Below are 19,918 nucleotides of genomic sequence, written 5' to 3'. Positions count from 1 at the left end.
TCCAAACAGTTGCCCCAGGAGACCAGGGAGTCATTAAGCACATTTCAAGCCCTCCATGAGAAAAAGCCGATGTCTAGTCATTGGGGAGGGACAATATGGACAATATGAACCCCGGAACCGAGGGTGAGGTGGCGAAGGGCAGTTTCGCCTTCAGAGGATGAAAAGGAGGGAGACTGAGGATTTGGGGTTTTTTCCTGGGGTAGAAAAACGGGGCCCTAGCAAGTCCATTCTGCCGGCGAAGAAGAGAGACAGGTGGCAACCCATGCAACCGGACACTATCATAGGAACATAGGCAGCTGCCATATACTGAGTCAGGTCATTGGTCCGTCTAACTCAGTATTGTCTGCACAGACTGGCAGCGGCTTCTCCAAGGTTGCAGGCAGGAGTCTCTCTCAGCCCTGTCTTGGAGATGCTGCCAGGGAGGGAACTTGGAACCTTTTTCTGCTCTTCCCAGAGCGGCTCCATCCCTTAAGGGGAATCTCTTCCAGTGCTCACACTTCCAGTCTCCCATCCATATGCAACCAGGGCGGACCCTGCTTAGCTAAGGGGACAAGTCATGCTGGCTACCCACCAGACCAGCAATCCTCCCAAGCTGCTAATGGTGTGCGCTGTGATTTGCGGTCCGTTTAGCAAGAGAGGCTGTGAGGTGCACACAGCTGGACTAGCGCGAGTCAACCGTGGACACTGTCCGCTGAGAAGTGTGGGGGCTGGCTGTTGCCGCTCTGCCCCACGCCCCGGCCTTTGGAGATGCCCACCCCACCCCACCCGGCCCCTGGGTGGCAGGCAGCAGGCAGGCCTCGACTCGATGCAGGCTCCCCTCAGGCCTCTGGGGCCTGCTGCCTTGGCGAGGCCTAGCGCCTCGTATCGCCTCGTATCGCTTGCAAAGCGGCAGCGGCGGCAGCCCGCCCCCACCTTCCCTTGGAAGGCAGCCCAGAGGCCCCTTGCTCAGGCCGGGCCTACGTGAGCCGAGCGACGGGAGGGGGCCAGAGTCGGCCAGGAGCAGCCAACCAGCGCCCGGCCTTTTTCCTGTTTGCCTGCTAATTTCGGCTGGGAACACTGTGCTGCCATTGGGCGCCGGCCTACAATGCGCAAAGCTCAGGCCCTTCGCCAGATGGCAGCTCGAGTTGCCGCCACTGCTGCTGCCGGCTAGGGGTACGGGCAGAAGGGAGCGAGGGAGAAAGGAGCCCCAAACAGAAACATCAGATCCAGCAACGTGTGATAAATACATAAAGGTGGGGGGGACTGAACTGCGTTTGCAAAAGCGTTCCAAAACCACCGGAGGAAAATATCACTCGAGGCTCATCATCCAGATATTCTCCTCTCAACGATTAAAATAGGCACCGAGTCGCCAACCACTTTTTCAAGGGCTCCCGAAAATACACTGCACACGGCGGCATTTTGCAATTTGGATTCTCACCCAGCCGTATCAGCGGCGTTTTTAAAACAGCTGAAGTACTTCCGTGGCTCCCCTCTGTAGATACGGAAAAGATGCCCCCACCTCTTTGTAAACGAACGCATCAGAATCACTGGAAATTATTCAGTAGTAAATGAGCTGAAGCCATTTATATATGACACACGAAGTGGAAAGCTTTGGGCAAAATACGATACACCCCAACCCCGCAAAAAAGCTACATAAAATTCGCATGAGGGGCTACAGAAGAGTTGGGGAAGGGGAGAGACGGTGGCATTCTTCCTCCCCGCTGAAAGCACTCCAGCCCCACACTTGCGGTCCTTCTGACAACAGCACACCACATCACATTTACTCCCTCTCTCCACTCATTGCTCCTGCCACATGTAAAATCTGCATCCTTGAACTCCATATCATTTAATCCGGAGCAACTACGGCTGCTGGACTCTGTATACATGCACACTCCTTTGCCCATAAGCATGCAATCAAAATGGGGGGTGGGGGGGTAGGAATAGCACTTGTGAATCCTCCTGAGAGCACAGTTAAATAAAGAAGAACTAATCTGTGTGAAGCAGTCTTGAATATGCTCCAGATTTTCTCCTGCCCACTGGTATTTTTGACTCAGGTTCGGAATTAGTTATTTGGTGCAATCAAGCAGGTGTGCTGAGGTTAAGCTATTGACAACATATCCAGTCTACTCGGCCAGGGGTTCTCAAACTTGGGTCCCCTGATGTCGCTGGACTACAGCTCCCATCACCCACAGCCCCAGTGGCCAAATGTGGATGATGGGAGTTGTAGTCCACCATTTGGGACTCAAGTTTGAGAAGTAGGCTTTTCTCCCTTGATGAGCCAAAATCTGAGAGTTTACACTTCTGACCAGCCAAAATCCACCTCCAGCTTCCCCTATTCAGAAGGCATTTTTTTCAAATCACCAGCGGGCAATCCCATTTGCACCTTGAATCCAGCAGTGGGAGGGGGGACAAGAATAACTCCCCTCTCCATTTTCAAGATAAGACATCCCAAGGGTTTGGCATTTTCCATTCTCTCCTCTCTCGGTGGCCAGTCAGGTTTCATGCCAGATCTGAAGCACCTTCCCCAGAAAGCACTAGATTCCTTTCATGTAATGTCATTCAGACAGAGAGTTTAGGACCAGTTTGCGTGTCATGCCGGCTCCATGGAAACCACCTGAAAACACTCTGTGTGTTGGCATGCTGCTGCGCACAAAGCAGGAGGCACTGGTTTCAGCACAGAGTCGCAAATTCCCGCAAAGAAAGGTTTGCAATAGTGTGGCACAGTGAACCCGCCTTGCTCGTCCATTTAGACCGCCTGAACACGGGCACGGTCAATTTCAGCCTGGCAGAATTAGGGGTGAGGACTTGGGAGTTGTGTTTTTCCTTCAGAGAACTGAAGGTGGTGGATCACATTAAAAAAGGAGGATTGCTTGTGTGGTGTGTGTGTGTGTGTGTGCACATACTCCACCCTCGCCTTTGGTGAACAGGTCTAGCAAGCTTTCAGACCGTTCCAAAAACCTCTGACCAGAAATGACTCCAGGACAAAGGGAGAGGTGTGCACACAGGTCACGGGAACCAAAGCTTCCTTTGAACCATGTTCCATTTGCTTTTAAAATGTTATTCACCTCCAGCCTTGGTTTCTTCTCAACTCCAGGAGCAAAGCCAACTGGAGGGAGGGGGGAAGTGGCATCACTTAGGGGGGGCCAAATGTGACCCAGGAGGCTCTACCTGCTGCCCCCTAACCACAGCCATACTGCACTAACGACATACACGTTGGAGAAGCAAATGTTTCAGCGAAATGAAAGGCCTCCGTGGAGCGAAAATCCGCACGTCAGAGTTTGAAGAATGAAAACTTCCGAAAAGGATTCAATGGGCAGAAGCAGAGGAGGACACAAAAATCTCCCTTGCTCGCCCAGGAAAGGAACGCAGGCAGGGAGTCTTCGAGTGCTGCACTGTGCCACTAAATCAACATTTGTGATAAAAGCATGAAAGGGTGATAGAAATGCCCTTGACTCCTTCAAAGCACACACTGTGGTCCTGTAGGCGAAGTGAGCCCTTCTTCTTTAAGAATGGGAGTGGAGTTTTGTGATCTCTAAGGGGACGAGGGGGGCAAGAGAAGGGCATCTGGCCTCGAATAGTGAAACAGAGTGTATCGCTAACAGCAGGGATTCTCAGCCTTGGGTCCCCATAGAGCAAAGCTGCTCAACGTCGGCCCTCCTGCAGATGTTGGCCTACAATTCCCATAATCCCTGGCTACTGGCCACTGTAGCTGGGGATTATGGGAGTTGTCGTTCAAAAACAGCTGGGGAGCCTAAGTGGAGCAGGCCTGTCATAGAGTGTTGGACTACCATTCCCATCATCCCCTGCCACAATGGTGGTGGGTGATGGGAATTGTAGTCCAGCACCATCTGGGGGCCCAAGTTTGGAATGTGTTGGGTTATGGCACGCACACACCTGTCAGGCAGGAGTCTCTGGGGTCTCCCCCCCAACTCTGGGAGAAAAGTGGAACTTAATGAGTTATGGTGGGAAGGTCAGAAAGTAGGACCCCTAAGTTCTGGAGGCACATTAATGAGTTAGAACCTAAGGAAACAACAGGCACTCAGTACACCACATCTTCTCCAGTTTTGTTCATTCAGAACTGTTGCCCTCTGCTTCCATGCTCACAAATAATTGAACTTGGTTAGCTGCCTTGAGAAAGACGAATGGGAAAGTTTTAGCAACACTAAAAGAAAAACATAATAATGAGGACTAGAGCCTCTGCTCCACTCATAAGCATCCACAGGAAGAGTGGAGGAAAAATTCACCCTGGTTGGTACCACCTTGCCTACCATAACAAAGGGTGGCTGAGGTCTTAAGGGAGGAGTTCTCCAACTTGGGTCCGCAGATGTTGTTGGACTACAGCTCCCATCATCACGTGTGGCTGGGGATGATGGGAGCTGTAGTCCCAACCACATCTGGGGACCCAAGTTGGAGAACCTGTGCTAAGTGAACATTAAGTATGGGTGTTAAGTGAACTTAAGTATCTCTCCTGATAATCCAGGTTCCAAGAGCATCCATCTCTTGAAGAGATCTGATTATAATTATCATTATGGATAATAATCTTCAGCAGTTCAGCTGCACAGAGACCATAATCACATAACAAAATATTTCATTCACATTCACAACCACCCTGCAAGGCGGGTTATGGCAGAGCCCCCACTTTACAGATGGAAGGACCAAGGCTGAAAATGAGTGACCTTACCCTGCCGCTATTCACTGAGCCTGGGGCAGCAGAGATGGGCATTCCCAAATGCCCAGGTTCAGCCTTGCCATCCTGCATTCATAACTCCCAACCGCTGCTAAGACACTGCATTCCCCACCTGGCCGAGGCAGAGAGCCAGCGTGACATCATTAACAGGGAGTGAGACCAAGGAAACTGGATTTCAGCCCTAAAGCCCACTGGTGGCAAAGCTGACTCCAGCCACTGGAAGGCCTTTGAGCACGAAGGTGGGGCTTCCAAGCCCCATTTTGCTCCTGGACGTGCAAAGATAAAAAAGTGGAAACAGTGCCTCTGGGAACGTACAAAGCGCTTTGCCTTTCCACTGCAACCGGCCTCGGACTTTTAGACTTTTTTCCTTCCTGGTACCATCTCCCATGTCTGGCATCTATGAAACTGACACCTGAAGATCACACTGAATATTTGCACTCCTGGCACATGCGGGAGATCACACCGACATGCATGCACTGAAGGTGGCAGGAGCCTTGAACCATCTCCAGGCCTCAGCAAATGCCTGTGCATGCCCACTGCTGATGCCCGTCACGCTGGGTAACCAAGTCACTCTCTTTCAGCTCAGCCTAGCCTACCTTATAGGGTGGTTGTGAGCATAAAATGAGACAAGCGATGTCTTTTGAAGAAGGGCGGGTTAGGAAGCAAGCAGAATAACAGTGGACCAAACCTGGTGTGCTGGAAGCCAACTCAGAGATATGAAGACAAATTTCACAGAACTTTACAAACAGAGGAAGTGCTTTCATCATTCTTTTATGCAACCCTCGCAGTCGCTACGCCAACAGGTCGCTCTTCGCCCCATTTCATTTTAGGGATTGGGGATCAGCGATAACGGACACAGGACAGTTCAGACAAGGAGGACGGACAGATCTTACAGCTAAGACTCCTCCATCCCTTATCATGGCCGCATCCTACAGACATGCCGCTCTGGGTTTGGTGCCCATGGGCGGTTCATCGGATCCAGGCTTCAGCCCTAGAGGTTCACTGCCAGTTGTGGAAGATGCAAAGGAGTAAAACGGGCCCTTCTGAACATGCACAGAGCACTCAGACTTCCCCGGCAAGTATTCACAGCCAGACACCACGTATCTGCATTGGGAGCGTGCCGGTCAAAGGGTGCAGCATTTCAAGGCCAGGACAAGCCCGGGCACTTATTTTAGAAAATTAACTACTAGGTGTCCGACAAGCACAACCACCAAAAGACCGCGTTGGGTGGGGAGAGAGTGGCAACATACATTCCTGTACCAAAGACTCTCTGGCCTACAAAGAGCAAGAATCACTTCCCTGGGGACTTGCCAACTGCAAGGGTTGTTTGGCACCCACAAAATGCTAGTTTAATCAGAATTTTAGAAGAGACCAAAAGAGAGCAAGCCGATCAGCAGGCAAACCCAGGATTCCTACGTCCTGCCGAAGGGCTAAATACCACCACCTTCCCCAGCAACTCCTGCCGGTCATTTCCAGCCCCAAAACGGGAACGCCAATCTCCAACGACCCCTCGCTCGTCCAGGGACACAAAAAGATAATTTTGCATCCTGTAGGTGCCAGAGGGGGAAACCGAGGCATGGCCCAAGAAAGACTCCGAAGTGAAGCTGCAGATCAAGTCCGCAATGAGGCTCAGGGGAAAGAACCCAGAATCCTGGCAACACCCCTTATCCAAATGCATGGCAGTATATCCTCCCCAGGACCAGAAACCAAGAAGCTCAAAGTCCCAGCTCCAGCTTCCACCCTCGAGAGAACGCGTCCTTCTCCGGAAGGGCAAAAGAAAACAGAAATCCTTGTTCCCATTTACGCAACCGAATTCCCTCTCTTACCAGCCCGATTCCTCTATCTCCATCAACAGAAGAAAAAACCCCAAGTGCCACAGAACTCCGACGCCTCACAGCCTAGATTCTGACAATCCAAATGCAGAGCACAGACAAAAGCAAAAACCCATTTGCCACAAGTTCTGGGTTCACGGAAGCCTAGACAGTTTAGCGGGACATAGCAGAACCACTCTTTAAGGCAATGTGGAAATGCTGGATTTCTCTCGCTGCTGCCTATCCCTGTAGAAACCACGACCAGGCTTGGAAACCCCAAAACAGTTAGGGTCAGCCAGGCCTTCAAGCCACAGGTGGAAAACAGCAGTCCCATCAGCCTGGGTGCAGAGAGGTCGGACGAGGAGAGGAAACAGAAGAAGCCACAGAGACGCGGCAAACATGGCAGGAGAGCAGAGGAAAAGAGGAAAGGCGTGCGTGCACGAAGAGAACAAGAAGGCTGGGGAAGGCACAAAAAGAAGGCACAGAGAGGGAAACACGCACACAGGCCAAATGCAGGAATAAACCAGACAACAGAGGACTACAATAGCAGGATCACACGTAGGTGAGAAAGCAGATGAAACTAAAGAGGAGGAGAAAACCACATGAACAGAAAAGCAAGAGGAGAGATGAGGGGAAGGCGGGCAAACACGGGCACGGAAAAGTCCAGAAGAGACAAGAGATCCCACGAAGAGAGAAAGGGAAGAGGAAAGTGCACAAATCAGCGCAGAGACCGACGGAAAGCAGAGAAGGACCCAGCAGCAAAGGGAGAGGCAGCCGAGAAGGGAGCCCAGCCAAGGCTCTCCTGCGGCAGCTGCTTCTGCCCTGGCAGTGCCCACACTCACCAGCCAGCCGAGCTCCCCACAGGCAAGGTGCCCACGGGGCCTGCTTCCTGCCGGAGCGCCCTGCCTGCCCTCGCCGCCTGCTGACCGACGCCTCGCTGCCAACTCCAAGCCAAGAAGGCTCCTCTCCATATAGGAACGGCCCTCTACCTCCGCCCCCTGCGTCATGGCCTGGCACCGGGCTGCTGGGGACACGTGATGCACACAAGACCCGTCATGTGTTCATCCTCCAGCACACGAGGGCCACCGGCTTCCCAGCCCGAAGGAAAACAGTCAACAGCCCAGGCTGCGGAGGACGGACATGTGCGAGGAGGAGGCTGGGTTGGGACGGATGCCAGTTGATCTGCCTGCGAGTGGAGAAATGCCGAAGTGAAAGGGACACAGAGCGAGTTCGGGGAGGGCCACCAGGGGGCGCTGCGGGCGGGGGCATGAGGACCCAGCTGCGGTGCCCTGGGAGGTATGTGGGGGCGGGGGAGAAGGCAGGGTGGCAGGGCACCCAGGAAACGTCACCCGGGACTCCGTCTAGCAGGAACTTCTTACCAGCCAGAAATGGGAGGCGAGGATTAAAAATGATCCTCTAATCCAAGCGTAAGCAGCCTCCTTTTGCAAATGCAAGTTCTGTGCTCGGGGCATCGGCTGTGGGCACTGCACACGACGTGGCACCGACAGCTGCTGGAGTTCCTCTTCCAGGTCGGTGATGGGCTGGGACACGACATGGAGGCACTTCAGGCAGAGATTCCACAGGTGGATTCCCTTTGCAAAAAGTTGAGGTGCCACAGAGTTAGTCTAACAAACGTGAGCAGTTCCTGCCCTGGCCAGCAGGAGGCAGCACTCAGGTGGGTGAAGGGCAGGAAAGGCCATGCACAGACAGCCGTTTGGGTCTATGGTCTGGAGTCAATATGGTGGGCGGCGGGGGGGGGGGGGGCGGTCACAGAGACCAGCAGAAGGAAATGGAATCCAGGGGTCAGAGCCTCCACTTAAGATGCTGAGGTTATTTTGCCAGCACTCTGAAAGGAGTTCTAACAGGTCCTTGGGGGTGGGGGGGGGATTGCTCCAGGCCCCACACATGGAGGGAGGAGGGACTCCCCATCCAAAGCATGGTTTAGTATTTGAAATGATTAGATAGAGCCTTTTCACCTGAGGCAGTAAAACAAATCAGTTAAAGGATAACGCCAGGATTGAGAGTCCTTTTCACAATTTGGGGTTCTTGCACTGCCACAGGATGCCGCAGCTGACCGACGGTGCAAAGTTACACACCCGGTGGAATGCAACGCATGCACAATCGTAAAAGCGCAAAAACTGTGCAAGCTGAGTTGTGCAAGTGTGCAGGAGGGCCCCCCTCTGTGTTTGCACTGGTGAAACAGCGCTCTCGCACCCCTGTGCAACGCATCCCACCCCAAGCACAGCGTTGCGCAGTATGCCAGCCAGAGAAGGGGGCTCCCCTCAAATGAACTTTCTGCCACCAGGCCTCTCAGGGTCTTCAAAAGGCCCTGCTGACTAGCCAGAAGTGCAGGGGCAGGCAGGGAACAAGCCGCCTGCCTCTGGCTGGGAGCAGGGGTGGAAGCAAGAAATCCTCAGAGGGCTGCTCCTTCCCTGAAAGGGCTGCTCCTTGTTCTGGAGCGATGCCCGTTTCTCTTACTTCTGACAGGCTGGCCGTATCGTATGCCCTAAGCAAGGCTTTCATTTGGGGGGGGGGTCACCGAGTACACCCAGGCCCCAGCAAGCTCCCCGCACCTGGCTCAGCGGCGGCTAACAAATTCACTTGCCCCGCGTGGCAAACTCCAAAGGCCCAGTGAGGTCCCTGCCGGCCGGGTGCCCTTGGCGCAGGTGCAGCAGCAGTGCCCGTTCCGTGCCGCCCAGGGGCAGAGGCCCTGCTCCTCAGGGGGGCGTCCCGCGCGCGGAATCCGGGCAGCCCAGCAGAAACCGAGCAAGGGGGCGACGACACACCGCCCCCCCGGGGGCCGGCGGCGCTGCCCTGGCCACACGCTCTGCCAACGGGGGAGGGGGCAGCTCCTCCACGCCCAGGCGCCTGCTGCGCTGCCTGCAAGGTCCCCGAGAGAGCGGCTGTCCCGAGAGCCCAAAGCGGCCCCCGGAAACTCGCCTGCCCGTTTCTGGCACCACCCAGGGCTGTCCTGCACCCCCGCCGCGCCAGGGAGAGTCCGGGCAGCCCCAGCCTGCTCCCGCCGCCGGTGACCTAATTCTGAGATGATCCCCACAGCCCTGACCTACATCGGCAGCGCATCCTGCCTGCCTCCGAACCACACCGGCGGGCGGGCAAGTTCTGCTCCAGGAACTTCAGCCGGCCGCTGCCGACTTTTAAAAGCCCCGGGAAACTCAAGTCGCCGCCGGCACACGCGGCCGCTCTGGGTCCCACCATCAAGCCCCGCTTTGCTCCAGCTCTGTCGGCCAAGGACCCTCCGGCTGCTCCCACACCCCTCTTTGGGGGCAGGAGAGCCCCTTCACCCTCCCCCCCCCCGCCCGCAGCCCCCCCTCCTCCTCTTGGCAAGCGGGGTCTCTTCCCCGACTCCCTCTTGGCTGACTTCCCTCCGCTACTGTCCACGGAGCCCGGCCAACATCCCGGAGTTTCCAGGCAGGCACCTTGCTCGCCTGTGCATGCCTGCAAGGGTTTGCATTTGGCGAGCAATGCCCAGCAGGCAAGCAGAGATTGCGGCAAACGTCCTGGAGTGGCGGAGCGAGAGAGACATCGGTGTGTGTGTCCCCCCCACCCCGCCCGTGCTGGCTCCCCCTCCCAATCTGACCCCTCTGCTGACATGCTCTGGCTGGGGGGTCGCGATCACGGGAGGTCGCGGCAGGGCGAAGCGAAGGCTGCAGGCAGAGCCCTGCAAAGCGCACAGCCCATCCCAGCAGGAGGCACCCGGGTCGCCTGGGCTGGTCCCGCGACGCACCTGGCAGGCAGCCTGGCTGCTGGGGCACCTTCCTGGGGGAAGGTGCCTTGAATGGCCGGGGCACAGTTGGCCCCCACGCTCTTGGCTGCGCCCCGCTCGAGCCCTCCCCGGCTGCCAAGCGGCCCCTGGCCCCGCCGCGGCTCCCTCCCGGCGCGGCAGAGGCATTCCGAGCAGCAGGGAGGCGCCCCGTCCCCCGCAGGAGGAGCAGCCCCTCGGAGGGCAAACGCCGCCCCCCCCATCTCGCCGCATGCCCCGGCCAGGAAGGGCCACATCAGGATCGCGACCGAAGCTCGCGCCGCGCACCCTCCCCGGCGGCGGGACGCGGACAGGGGGGCCCCTGGGAGTTGGGGGGCAGCAGGAGGAGGCGGCCCCCTCGTGCAGGAAGGGGAAGCGCGGGGCGGGCGGGGGGCTCCCACTCGCATCCCCCCCCCACGGGGACCCCAGGCAGGCCAGCAGGCATCCCCTTGAGGGCAGCCCGCCCGCCCGCCGCGCACTTGCTGACTCTGCAAGGGTCCTCCTCGCGCCCGCCGCCACCGGCCCCGCGAGAGGTCGCCCCGCTGCAGACAAGTGGCCCAGAGCCGCCCTCCCCCTCCTCCCCCTCCTCTCCCGCTCGCCCCCGAGCCTCCGCCGGGGCTGGCAAGTTTCCCACGCCCAGGGCTGGCCGCCGCCGCCAAACGGCCCCCCTCCCCGCCCCCGGCCGCTGCCTGCGGCGGCGGCTGCGGCGGCTGTACCTGGGGCACTGCAAGCCATTCTCCATGGCGGGGCTCCGCTGCTCGCTTCCTCGCTCGCTCGCTCGCGCTGCTGCCCTCCCTTCCTCCCTCCGGGTCGTCCGGCTGGCTCGCCCTCCGCGCCGCGCCGCGCTCCCTGCTGCTGCCTCTCTCTGCTGCCGGAGGAGCGCCTTCTCCCCCCCCTCCCCGCGAAGCCCACTCCCCTCCGGGCTACTCCCACCGCCCCTCCCCCATCCGTGCCATTGGCTCCCACCCCCACCCCCGGGCGCTCCCCCTCCCCCAGCCCCGCAGAATGAAGCCGCTTTGGCACGCCTCCTCCCGCTTGCGCGCGCGCTGATTGGACATTGGGGGTGTGGGACCCCCCCCTTGGCAAGATGGCTGGGTTAGGGTGCCCCACTGCGGCTGTGGGTGGGAGCTCTTGGTGTGGCGGACCAGAAACTTCAGCGGAGGCTGCTTGGCCAACCCAGCGCTCATCCAGCCTAGGGTTAATCCGGAGTCACGCCGGGTCTGTTTTTTCCGCAAACTGCACAGGATCGATCTGCAATCTTGTTTTCCCGGGGTGGGGCGGAGTAATTGGTCTCCATGGGGCTGCAGCAGACTAAACATACCCAAGACTGCATTGTAAACGTGCATGCAATGTTAGCCACTAAACAGAAAGCCGCATCCAATTGGGTGGGGGCGTGGGGGAAGGTGTGACTCCGAATTAGACACAGATTGGAAGAGAACTTCCATTTATTGCGGGGTGGGGGAATCCCAAATAAATTGGATGTACTTCTGAGTGAGCATGCCTGGTACAAAAAGCAGTGACTCCGCATTCACATCCTTGTCGTGGGATATTGAAACTAGCTCTGATAATAGTGTGTGATCCTGATTTAGTCCACTAAAAGATATCAAGATAGATATCAAGCCTGCAACAGAATAAGAATGACTCCGGATTTGCAATCAAATCTAGAGTAGATTCATATTTTCTTTTGCGTTCTCCTCCGTGATCAGGATTGGTTGGTTATGTATGTGTGTATTTATTTATTACATTTTTATATTGCCCTATACATCAGTCTCTGGGTGGTGTACAAACAATTAAAGCAACAATAAATAAAATCAAAACAGTTAAAACAAACCATATTTCAGACTCTGCTTTCGGTGTAAATGCAGATTCTCCCACTCCACACAAAACAGAAGTGGCTTGTTTGATTCTGCAGTTAGTTTGCTTTGCAGAACGTGGGGAAACCAAATTTACACGACCATTTAACAGAGGTTAAAACGTCTTGCAGTTAGAATGGTTGTGTAGATGTGCCCCCGTGTGGTGAGAAAAGGGTGTTTTTTTTAACCAACATTTATATACCACCCAAAACGTGGGTCTCTGGATGGTTTACAATAAAAACAGTACAAATTAAAACCAAATTAAAACAGTAAAGCATTAAAACAATTTAAAATTTAACCCAGTATTAAGACTTTTAAAATATAAATATAAAAGCCTGGGTGAACAAATTTTTCCTGACGTGCCTTTGAAAAAGTTATCAAAGATGAGAAGGCTCCACTTTCAGCAGGCAGCACATTCCAGGGTCTGTGGCAGCAACGGAGAAGGCCCCTCCCTGAGTAGCCAGCCGACCTCAAGGCAACTGCAGGCGAACTTCTCCAGGTGATCTCAGTGGGTGGTGGGGCTCGTGGCAAAGCCCACTCATGTTTTGCACGGAACATTTTTCAGGGTCTGAAACGAGTGGTTGTGCTGCTCGTGCTTGTTTGGGTAGGGGCATTTGATGCAGTGGGTTATTTGGTTTCATCCAGGGACCCTCAAGGACCCAGATGTGGTTGGATTACAACTGTGGTTAGAGTGCTGGACTAAGACCGGGGAGACCTGAGTTCAAATCCCCATTCAGCCAAATATTTGCTGGGTGACTCTGGGCCAGTCACTTCTTTCTCAGCCTAACCTACTTCACAGGGTTGTTGTGAAAGAGAAACTCAAGTATGTAGTACACCGCTCTGGGCTCCTTGGAGGAAAAGCGGGATATAAACGTAAAAAGAATAAGACCCAAATAATCCCAGTGGTAACTGGCGTCCTGGGTGCAGTTCCAAAAGACCTTGAAGAGCACCTCAACACCATCGGGGCCACAGAAATCACCATCAGCCAATTACAAAAAGCATCTTTACTGGGAACAGCCTATATTTTGCGACGATATCTATAATAACCAACAGTATTGATGATGAAATTCAGCCATCCCAGGTCCTTGGGAAGGACTCGATGTCTGGATAAAACATACCAGTCAATAACACCTGTCTGACTGTGTAAACAAGAAATTAATAATAATAATAATAATGATGATGATGATGATGATGATGATGATGATAATAATAATAATAAAAAATAACTCCCATCATCCCCATGGAGGACAGTTTGCTGAGAGCTCCCTGAAGCCAAACGTTCACCTGCAACTCTTGAATGAGGGTGTGTGTCACCCATCAATGCTCTATCTCCAATCTGGGGCCCTGCTTGCTTTTTTCTTGCATCCTCTCTGCTCTGCATCTATTTATTAATTATTAATTATTAATTATTTATTATTGGAACCTATTTGATTGTCATAACCAAGTTTCACACACACACGTAAATGAATATTTGTATACTGCTTTTTAACAGAAACACTTCACAAGTGGTTTACATTTTAAAAATAAATAAGAATAAGATCATGCCTTGTCCTGAAAGGGCTCACAACCTGAGAAGAAAGACAAGTTAGACATCAGCAACAACCACTGAAGCGATGCTGCGGTGTGGCTGGATAGGGCCCGTTGCTCCCTCCCTGCTAAATATAAGAGAACGTAGGAAGCCACCTTCTACTGAGTCAGACCATTGGTCCCTCTCACTCAGCATTGTCTACCCAAACTGGCAGCATCTCCAGGGTTGCAGGCAGGAGTCTCTCTCAGCCCTCTCTTGGAGATGCTGCCAGGGAGGGAACTTGGGACCTTCTGCGAGTGAGCAAGAAGGCAAGTGCTCTTCCCAAAGCGGCCCCATCCTTTGAGGGGAATATCTTACAGTGCATACATGTAGTCTCCCATTCAAATACAAACCAGGGCAGACACCTGCTTAACAAGGGGACAATTCATGCTTGCTACCTCAAGTCTAGCTCTCCTCCCACTTTAAAAGGTGCCTCTTTGCCCAGAGGAAACCTAATGGTGCAGCAGGAAATGACTTGACTAGCAAGCCAGAGGTTGCCAGTTCAAATCCCTGCTGGTATGTTTCCCAGACTATGGGAAACACCCATATCGGGCAGCACTGCAGCAATATAGGAAGGTGCTGAAAGGCATCATCTCATACTGCACGGGAGGAGTAAACCCCTCCTGTATTCTGCCAAAGACAACCACAGGGCTTTGTGGTCACCAGGCATCGACACCGACTCGACGGCACACTTTACTTGCTTTATTTGCCCCTCTTTTGTACTATTTCTTGTTTCTGCCCTCACAACTCAGCCTCATTTTACAAAGTGGGAACTGAAGCCAAGAATGACTGGTCAAGGCAGGCCCGTGAATCTCTGACAGTCGCAGGACTTGAACCCAGGACTGCCTGAAGCTTAAGCTGGCTCTTTCCCTTCTGCATGCCCACTGACTTCTCCAGTTCTTCCCGCCTCCAAACATCCTCCTCTCTAGAACATCACCAGATGCTGTCGTATGAAGCTAAGCAAGCATGGGTCTGATTAGCAATCTGGGTGGGAGGTCCATGTAATGTATAAGAACAAGGTATGCATATAATCAATAAAAGACTATACCCCCACTGTCCACCAGAGAGCAGTGGTGGCTCACCATGTGGACAGCAAAGGTTGCCAGTGTCACTTAGACCCAGAGGGAAAGGGCCTGATCCTCATGTGCAGTTAAACTCACTCCTACTATTGATTTCCCCCTCACACCCAAAAAAGCATAGCAAAAGTAGAGAAAAGGGGACATGCAAAGTAAATGCAATGAAAGAGGAGTATGAATGTATTTCCCTTGCTTTACTCTTGTTGTAAACAGCAGGTATGGTGCAGAGCAGGGATCCAGATCAAACCTGTGGAGGCACACAATTTTCCAGATGAAATCTCACCACCCACAAAAGTCTGCTATTTGCCCAGATAGTGCCCAGACAGTGTTCATGTGATGTGTGAGCACTGGAAGATGTTCCCCTGAGGAGATGGGACTGCTCTGGGAAGAGCAAGAAGGTTCCAAGTAAACAAATTTGACAAATAAATACAATAAATAAGTTCCCTCCCTGGCAGCATCTCCAGATAGGGCTGCGAGAGACTCCTGCCTGCCACCTTGGAGAAGCTGCTGCCAGTCTGTGAAGACAATACTGAGCTAGATGGACCAAGGGCCTGACTCAGTCTATGGCAGCTTCCTCTGTTCCAAATGGCCAGGGAATGCATTAAGTTTCCGAATGGCCAGTGGCCATTTGGAAATTCCATGCATTCCTAAGGCCATTGGGGAGGAACTCGTGCATTTCAGTGGGCATTCCCAGTCATTCTTTGTAGTGCATTCCACATCTGCTTTGCATGCAGAAGGCTCCAAGTTCCCTCCCTGGCAGCATCTCCAGACAGAGTTGAGAGAGACTCCTGCCTGCAGCCTTGGGGAAGCCGCTGCCAGTCTGGGTATGTTTGTTTGTTTGTTTATTAAATTTGTATACCGCCCTTCCAAAAATGGCTCAGGGTGGTTTACACAGAGAAAGAATAAATAAATAAGATGGCTCCCTGTCCCCAAAGGGCTCACAATCTGTTTCACAAAAGAAACATAAGACAGACAGCAGTCACAGTCACAGTCGCTGGAGGGATGCTGTGCTGGGGGTGGAGAGGGCCAGTTACTCTCCCCCTGCTAAATAAAGAGAATCGCCACATTAAAAGGTGCCTCTTCCCCAAGATGTTGTTGTTGTTGTTTTACATTTTATATCCTGCTCTCTTCCTCCATGGAGCCCAGAGCGGTGTACTACATTGTTAAGTTTATCCTCACAACAACCCTGTGAAGTAGCACTTTTGCCACCTGGGGCCAGTAATCCAGATAATAGGCCAGCAGGGGAGAGATCCTCCCATTACACAAGCACTATTTTCTGAGTGATTAGTCTGGCACCAAAAACGTGACCACAGGCTTGCAATCTGTCCCTTGACCCTGCTGCAGATTCATTGCACTGCACCACCATAAATCAGGTGCCGGCTTTATGGGAATATCTCATTGACGGATACATCTCCTCCGTTCTCACCAGGGGCAGTGAAGCAGCCGGATCATGTCTCTTGGCTTCTCACTTAACTAATGAGAGCGTTGAAATAAAACTCTTTAGCAGAAAATGGTAACCAGACACAGCGGGAGTGGTGGGGTTAAGTGATTGCTCCTTGGGGCGTAGTGGGATGAGAGGAAATCACTGCCATGAGGCGGGGGGGATCTTTCGGTGGTGTGTGACAAAGATAAAAAGACTGCTGAGCTGGGAGCTGCTGCATAGGAGCCCAGAATTTCACTTGTCATTGTTATATGCTTCCCACTTCTTCAAGTGGTGGGGAGTTCCAGGGACAGCGCTACTATGTTTAGGCTCCCACTTGCCTGGAAGTAAGGCCCTCTGAACCCAGTGAGACTTACATCCAAGTAAACACCCAAAGGTTGTATTGTTTGTTTCCTTTGGATGAGAGTGTGCTGGAAACTTTAGGTCTCTTTTGTAATATTTGCTTTATCTACAAATACATGCATGGAACATATATATTTGCATATATGGAGGAGAATGGGAGGCAATCCTACAAGGTGGAAGATCTCCAGGGCGGGGGGTGGGGGGCTTCACCATGCCACCGTTTCAGCAAATCCACTCTGAAACTCTTAGCTGCAGGGCTGGTGTCAGTGGCAATCAACTCGGGCACTGACCAAGCGCCCAGAGCCATCAAAAGGTCCATCCATGAAAACCCACATTCCAGAGCATTCTCAAACACAATGACCATCAAAGTCCAACAACATCAGAGCCAGTGTGGTGTACTGGTTAGAGTCTTGGACTAAGACTGGGGAGACCTGAGTTCAAATCCCTATTCAGCCATGAAACTCATTGGGTGACTCTGGTCATGATCCTCTCAGGCTAACCGACCTCACCGGGTTCCTTGTGGGAAGAGCGGGATATAAATGTAAAAAGAAAAAGAATCATCTGGGGACACAGGTTGGAGGACCCCTGTTGTACAAGGATTTGCACATGGCTGGCAATCCGGATCATAATTTATTTCAAAAGATGGGGCGAGTGTCCATGCCGGCTTATCATCACATTTTGACAACAGGTTTTCCAGTCAGATAGGCACTCTAAGAATAAATGCCCACCCGTAGACAGTTTTCCAAGTTCCATTCTTCTGTGCATTAAGATTGGCACGAACATCTTTGTTCATCCTTGTCTGGCTCAGGATCCCAGACACAATTTTTGGGGGGGGGGAAGCTAGGTGGACTAGGCTGGAATATTATCAATAGGGCTGCCATCTGCTTGGAATTCTTATGGATGGTTCATGTTTCCGGAGTTCTGTCTATATTTAGTCGAAAACGTATTGCAGATGGACAGAATGTGTCTAGTTGGGGGAGGGCAGAAATTGTGATGGTGCTTCGGTGGGGGTGGGGGACACAATCAGAGCCAGCCCAACACCAAATGGCACCCCAAGTGAGGAACATCTTTGGACCCCGTCCATTTGTTCAATGTTTCACACACACACACACACACACACACACACACACACACACACACACACACACACACTTTTTATTGGCTTTGTAACCCCTTCCATAACTTCAATCTGTGGGTATGACTTATCCTTGCCATATAAGATGAAACGTTTGCACGCAGGGATCTGTAACTCTGTATGCATTTGCACCACAGATAAACAAGTACAAGCAGGTTTTTTGAATGTAATCTTACGAAAGCATTTGAAATTCTGAAACCATTGAAATGCCCATCATCTCCCAGGCCCAGAACCCAGGGTTTCTGGCTCTGACTGAAACCATTCTGGGAGATTTTCCCCCACTGCCCCATTTTCCCCACAGTATCAAACCATCCAGATATCCAGGATTGGTTTAAAGACGAGACTCATGCCGGTTCCTGGAGGGTTGAGGAGGACAACCCCACTGAAACCCTGTGCTTATGCGTGGCATGAATAATAGAGTGACATATCCCTGCAGACAAACTTATCACCTTCTAAGACAAAGAGAAATGACGTCTGCAGACAGTGCATCAAAGCTGTGAAAGGAGCTATAAATGCAATAAAAATAAATATCCCAAAGTTAGACGGACAGAGCGGGTGCCTGGGGCCAGCCCTGTTTGTAAGCCCATCACCAAGAGGAGCAACGTATGATAAATAGATGCCATTACGGCAATGCCACCTCCTCCTTTTTGTTATTGTGCCAATAGCAAAATTAAAGAGGTTTTAGGGTGTCTGATATTGGGATAGTGGGGAGAAGGTGGAGCAGCCGCAGGAAGGGTTCCAAAGTCTTTGCAAGTCTTGTATGTCAGGAGACTAATCCCGGCCAAAGAAAGGGAGCTGAGAGAAGTCCCTTCAGCTGCCCAGATGCTGAGAGATGGGACCAAGAGGGAGGGATGGAGACTGCCAAGTGTGGAGAGACATCGAGGGTCTGGCAGGAGAGGGAAGGGATGAAAGAAGCAGAGGATGGGTGTGTGTGTGTGTGTGTGATTAGGTACATGACAAAGTAAAGGCTTTAATGGAAGTGAAAAGAACTGATGTGTTGGAAATAGGGGGAACGAAGAGCCGAAGAGCCACATCACCATCGCTTACACAGAAATTAACATGAGCCACACAACCCAGAGGGAAACTTTTCTGGGGCAAGCTTTGCTGGAGTGAACAGGCTGTATAGCAATTGGTGTCGAGAAACTGCCCCATTTGTGTACAAGGGTCTTCTTCCACATCATCTGTATAACCTCTCGGGTGTATCTCTGCATCACCAGAAAAAGATACGCCTGCAAATGATGAAATGAAGGGGAAGATTTATCTAGAGCATCCTTAAAGGCGACTAATAATCTCCCCTTTTAAGAGCATTAAGAATGTGTCCTCCATCCCGCTCCAGATCAAAAGCAAGAATAAAATTATATTCCTAAGTGTTTATGATTGGATAAAGCTGGTTATGTCAGAATGATAGGTTGTCAACCCTGGGGCTGAAAAACGACAGGCTGATCAAAAGTCAAATTCTGCTTGTCTCTCAGTTCTTCATTTTCTCTCTCAGTTTACAGAGTTGCCAGATGTGTTTAGAGATCGTCATAATAAGAGAATCAGAATAACTGATAAACTTTTTAAAAGGCACTGAAGACACATTTATTCACCCAGGCTTTTAATTAGATTTATAGTTTCAATATTTTTAATGTTGGGTTTTAAATGATTTTAATGTTTAGATGATTTTAATTGTTTGGTTGATTTAATGTTTGGATGATCTTAATTGTGAACCACCCAACGACACAAGTGTTGGACAATAACCGCCCAGAGACGTAAATTTTGGGCGGTATAAGAATACATAAAATAAAATAAAATAAAATAAAAATATTTAAATGAATAAATAAATAATAATAAATAATTGGTTTCCACATTTCATTTTTAAAGGGACTATATTGTTTGAAGGTGACAGCAAAGACCTAATTTAATGTTATTTGTAGCTGGGCATGTAGTTTTCTGTAACATAGGGACCCTCTGAAAGAAAAGGCAAGGAGCTTGTAGATGCCTGAAAAACAGTTCACAACACTGAGGGAGAGGGGCGGGTACGGGGACCCAAGCAACCGATTTTTGTAAAAAAAGAGATAAAGAATAACAGCAGATAGGAAGAAAGGTTCTGAATTATCATTGCATATGAGGCAAACAGATGATGAAGTTGAATTTAACATGTTGAGATTTACAAAAATTTATGTTACTTTCATTTTAGAAAGCTGAGGATTATGTTGCAAGCACACTAATAATAATAATAATAAGAAGAAGAAGAAGAAGAAGAAGAAGAAGAAGAAGAAGTTTTA

General features: G+C 51.8%; 1 protein-coding gene across 2 annotated transcripts in view; it reads right to left on the bottom strand.

Moving 5' to 3' along the window:
• The window catches only part of HIF3A (hypoxia inducible factor 3 subunit alpha), a 53,847-nt gene extending 42,737 nt beyond the window's left edge, over window positions 1–11,110 (bottom strand). Inside the window, exon 1 of one of the 2 annotated variants that reach the window (XM_053268176.1) lies at window positions 10,954–11,110. In XM_053268176.1, the coding sequence (XP_053124151.1) occupies window positions 10,954–10,979 (26 nt within the window). In that variant the 5' untranslated portion in view covers window positions 10,980–11,110. Of the gene's footprint in view, window positions 1–7,319; window positions 7,461–10,953 lie in introns of those variants that run through there. The other variant, XM_053268181.1, reaches the window with a different exon arrangement.
• Window positions 11,111–19,918: the final 8,808 nt, after the last annotated feature.

The sequence above is a fragment of the Hemicordylus capensis genome, chromosome 7, assembly GCF_027244095.1.
Source record: "Hemicordylus capensis ecotype Gifberg chromosome 7, rHemCap1.1.pri, whole genome shotgun sequence".
In the NCBI taxonomy this organism is placed as follows: Eukaryota; Metazoa; Chordata; class Lepidosauria; order Squamata; family Cordylidae; genus Hemicordylus; species Hemicordylus capensis.
Note: the sequence above shows the minus strand (reverse complement) of the source record. Positions and strands in the feature narration are given on the sequence as shown.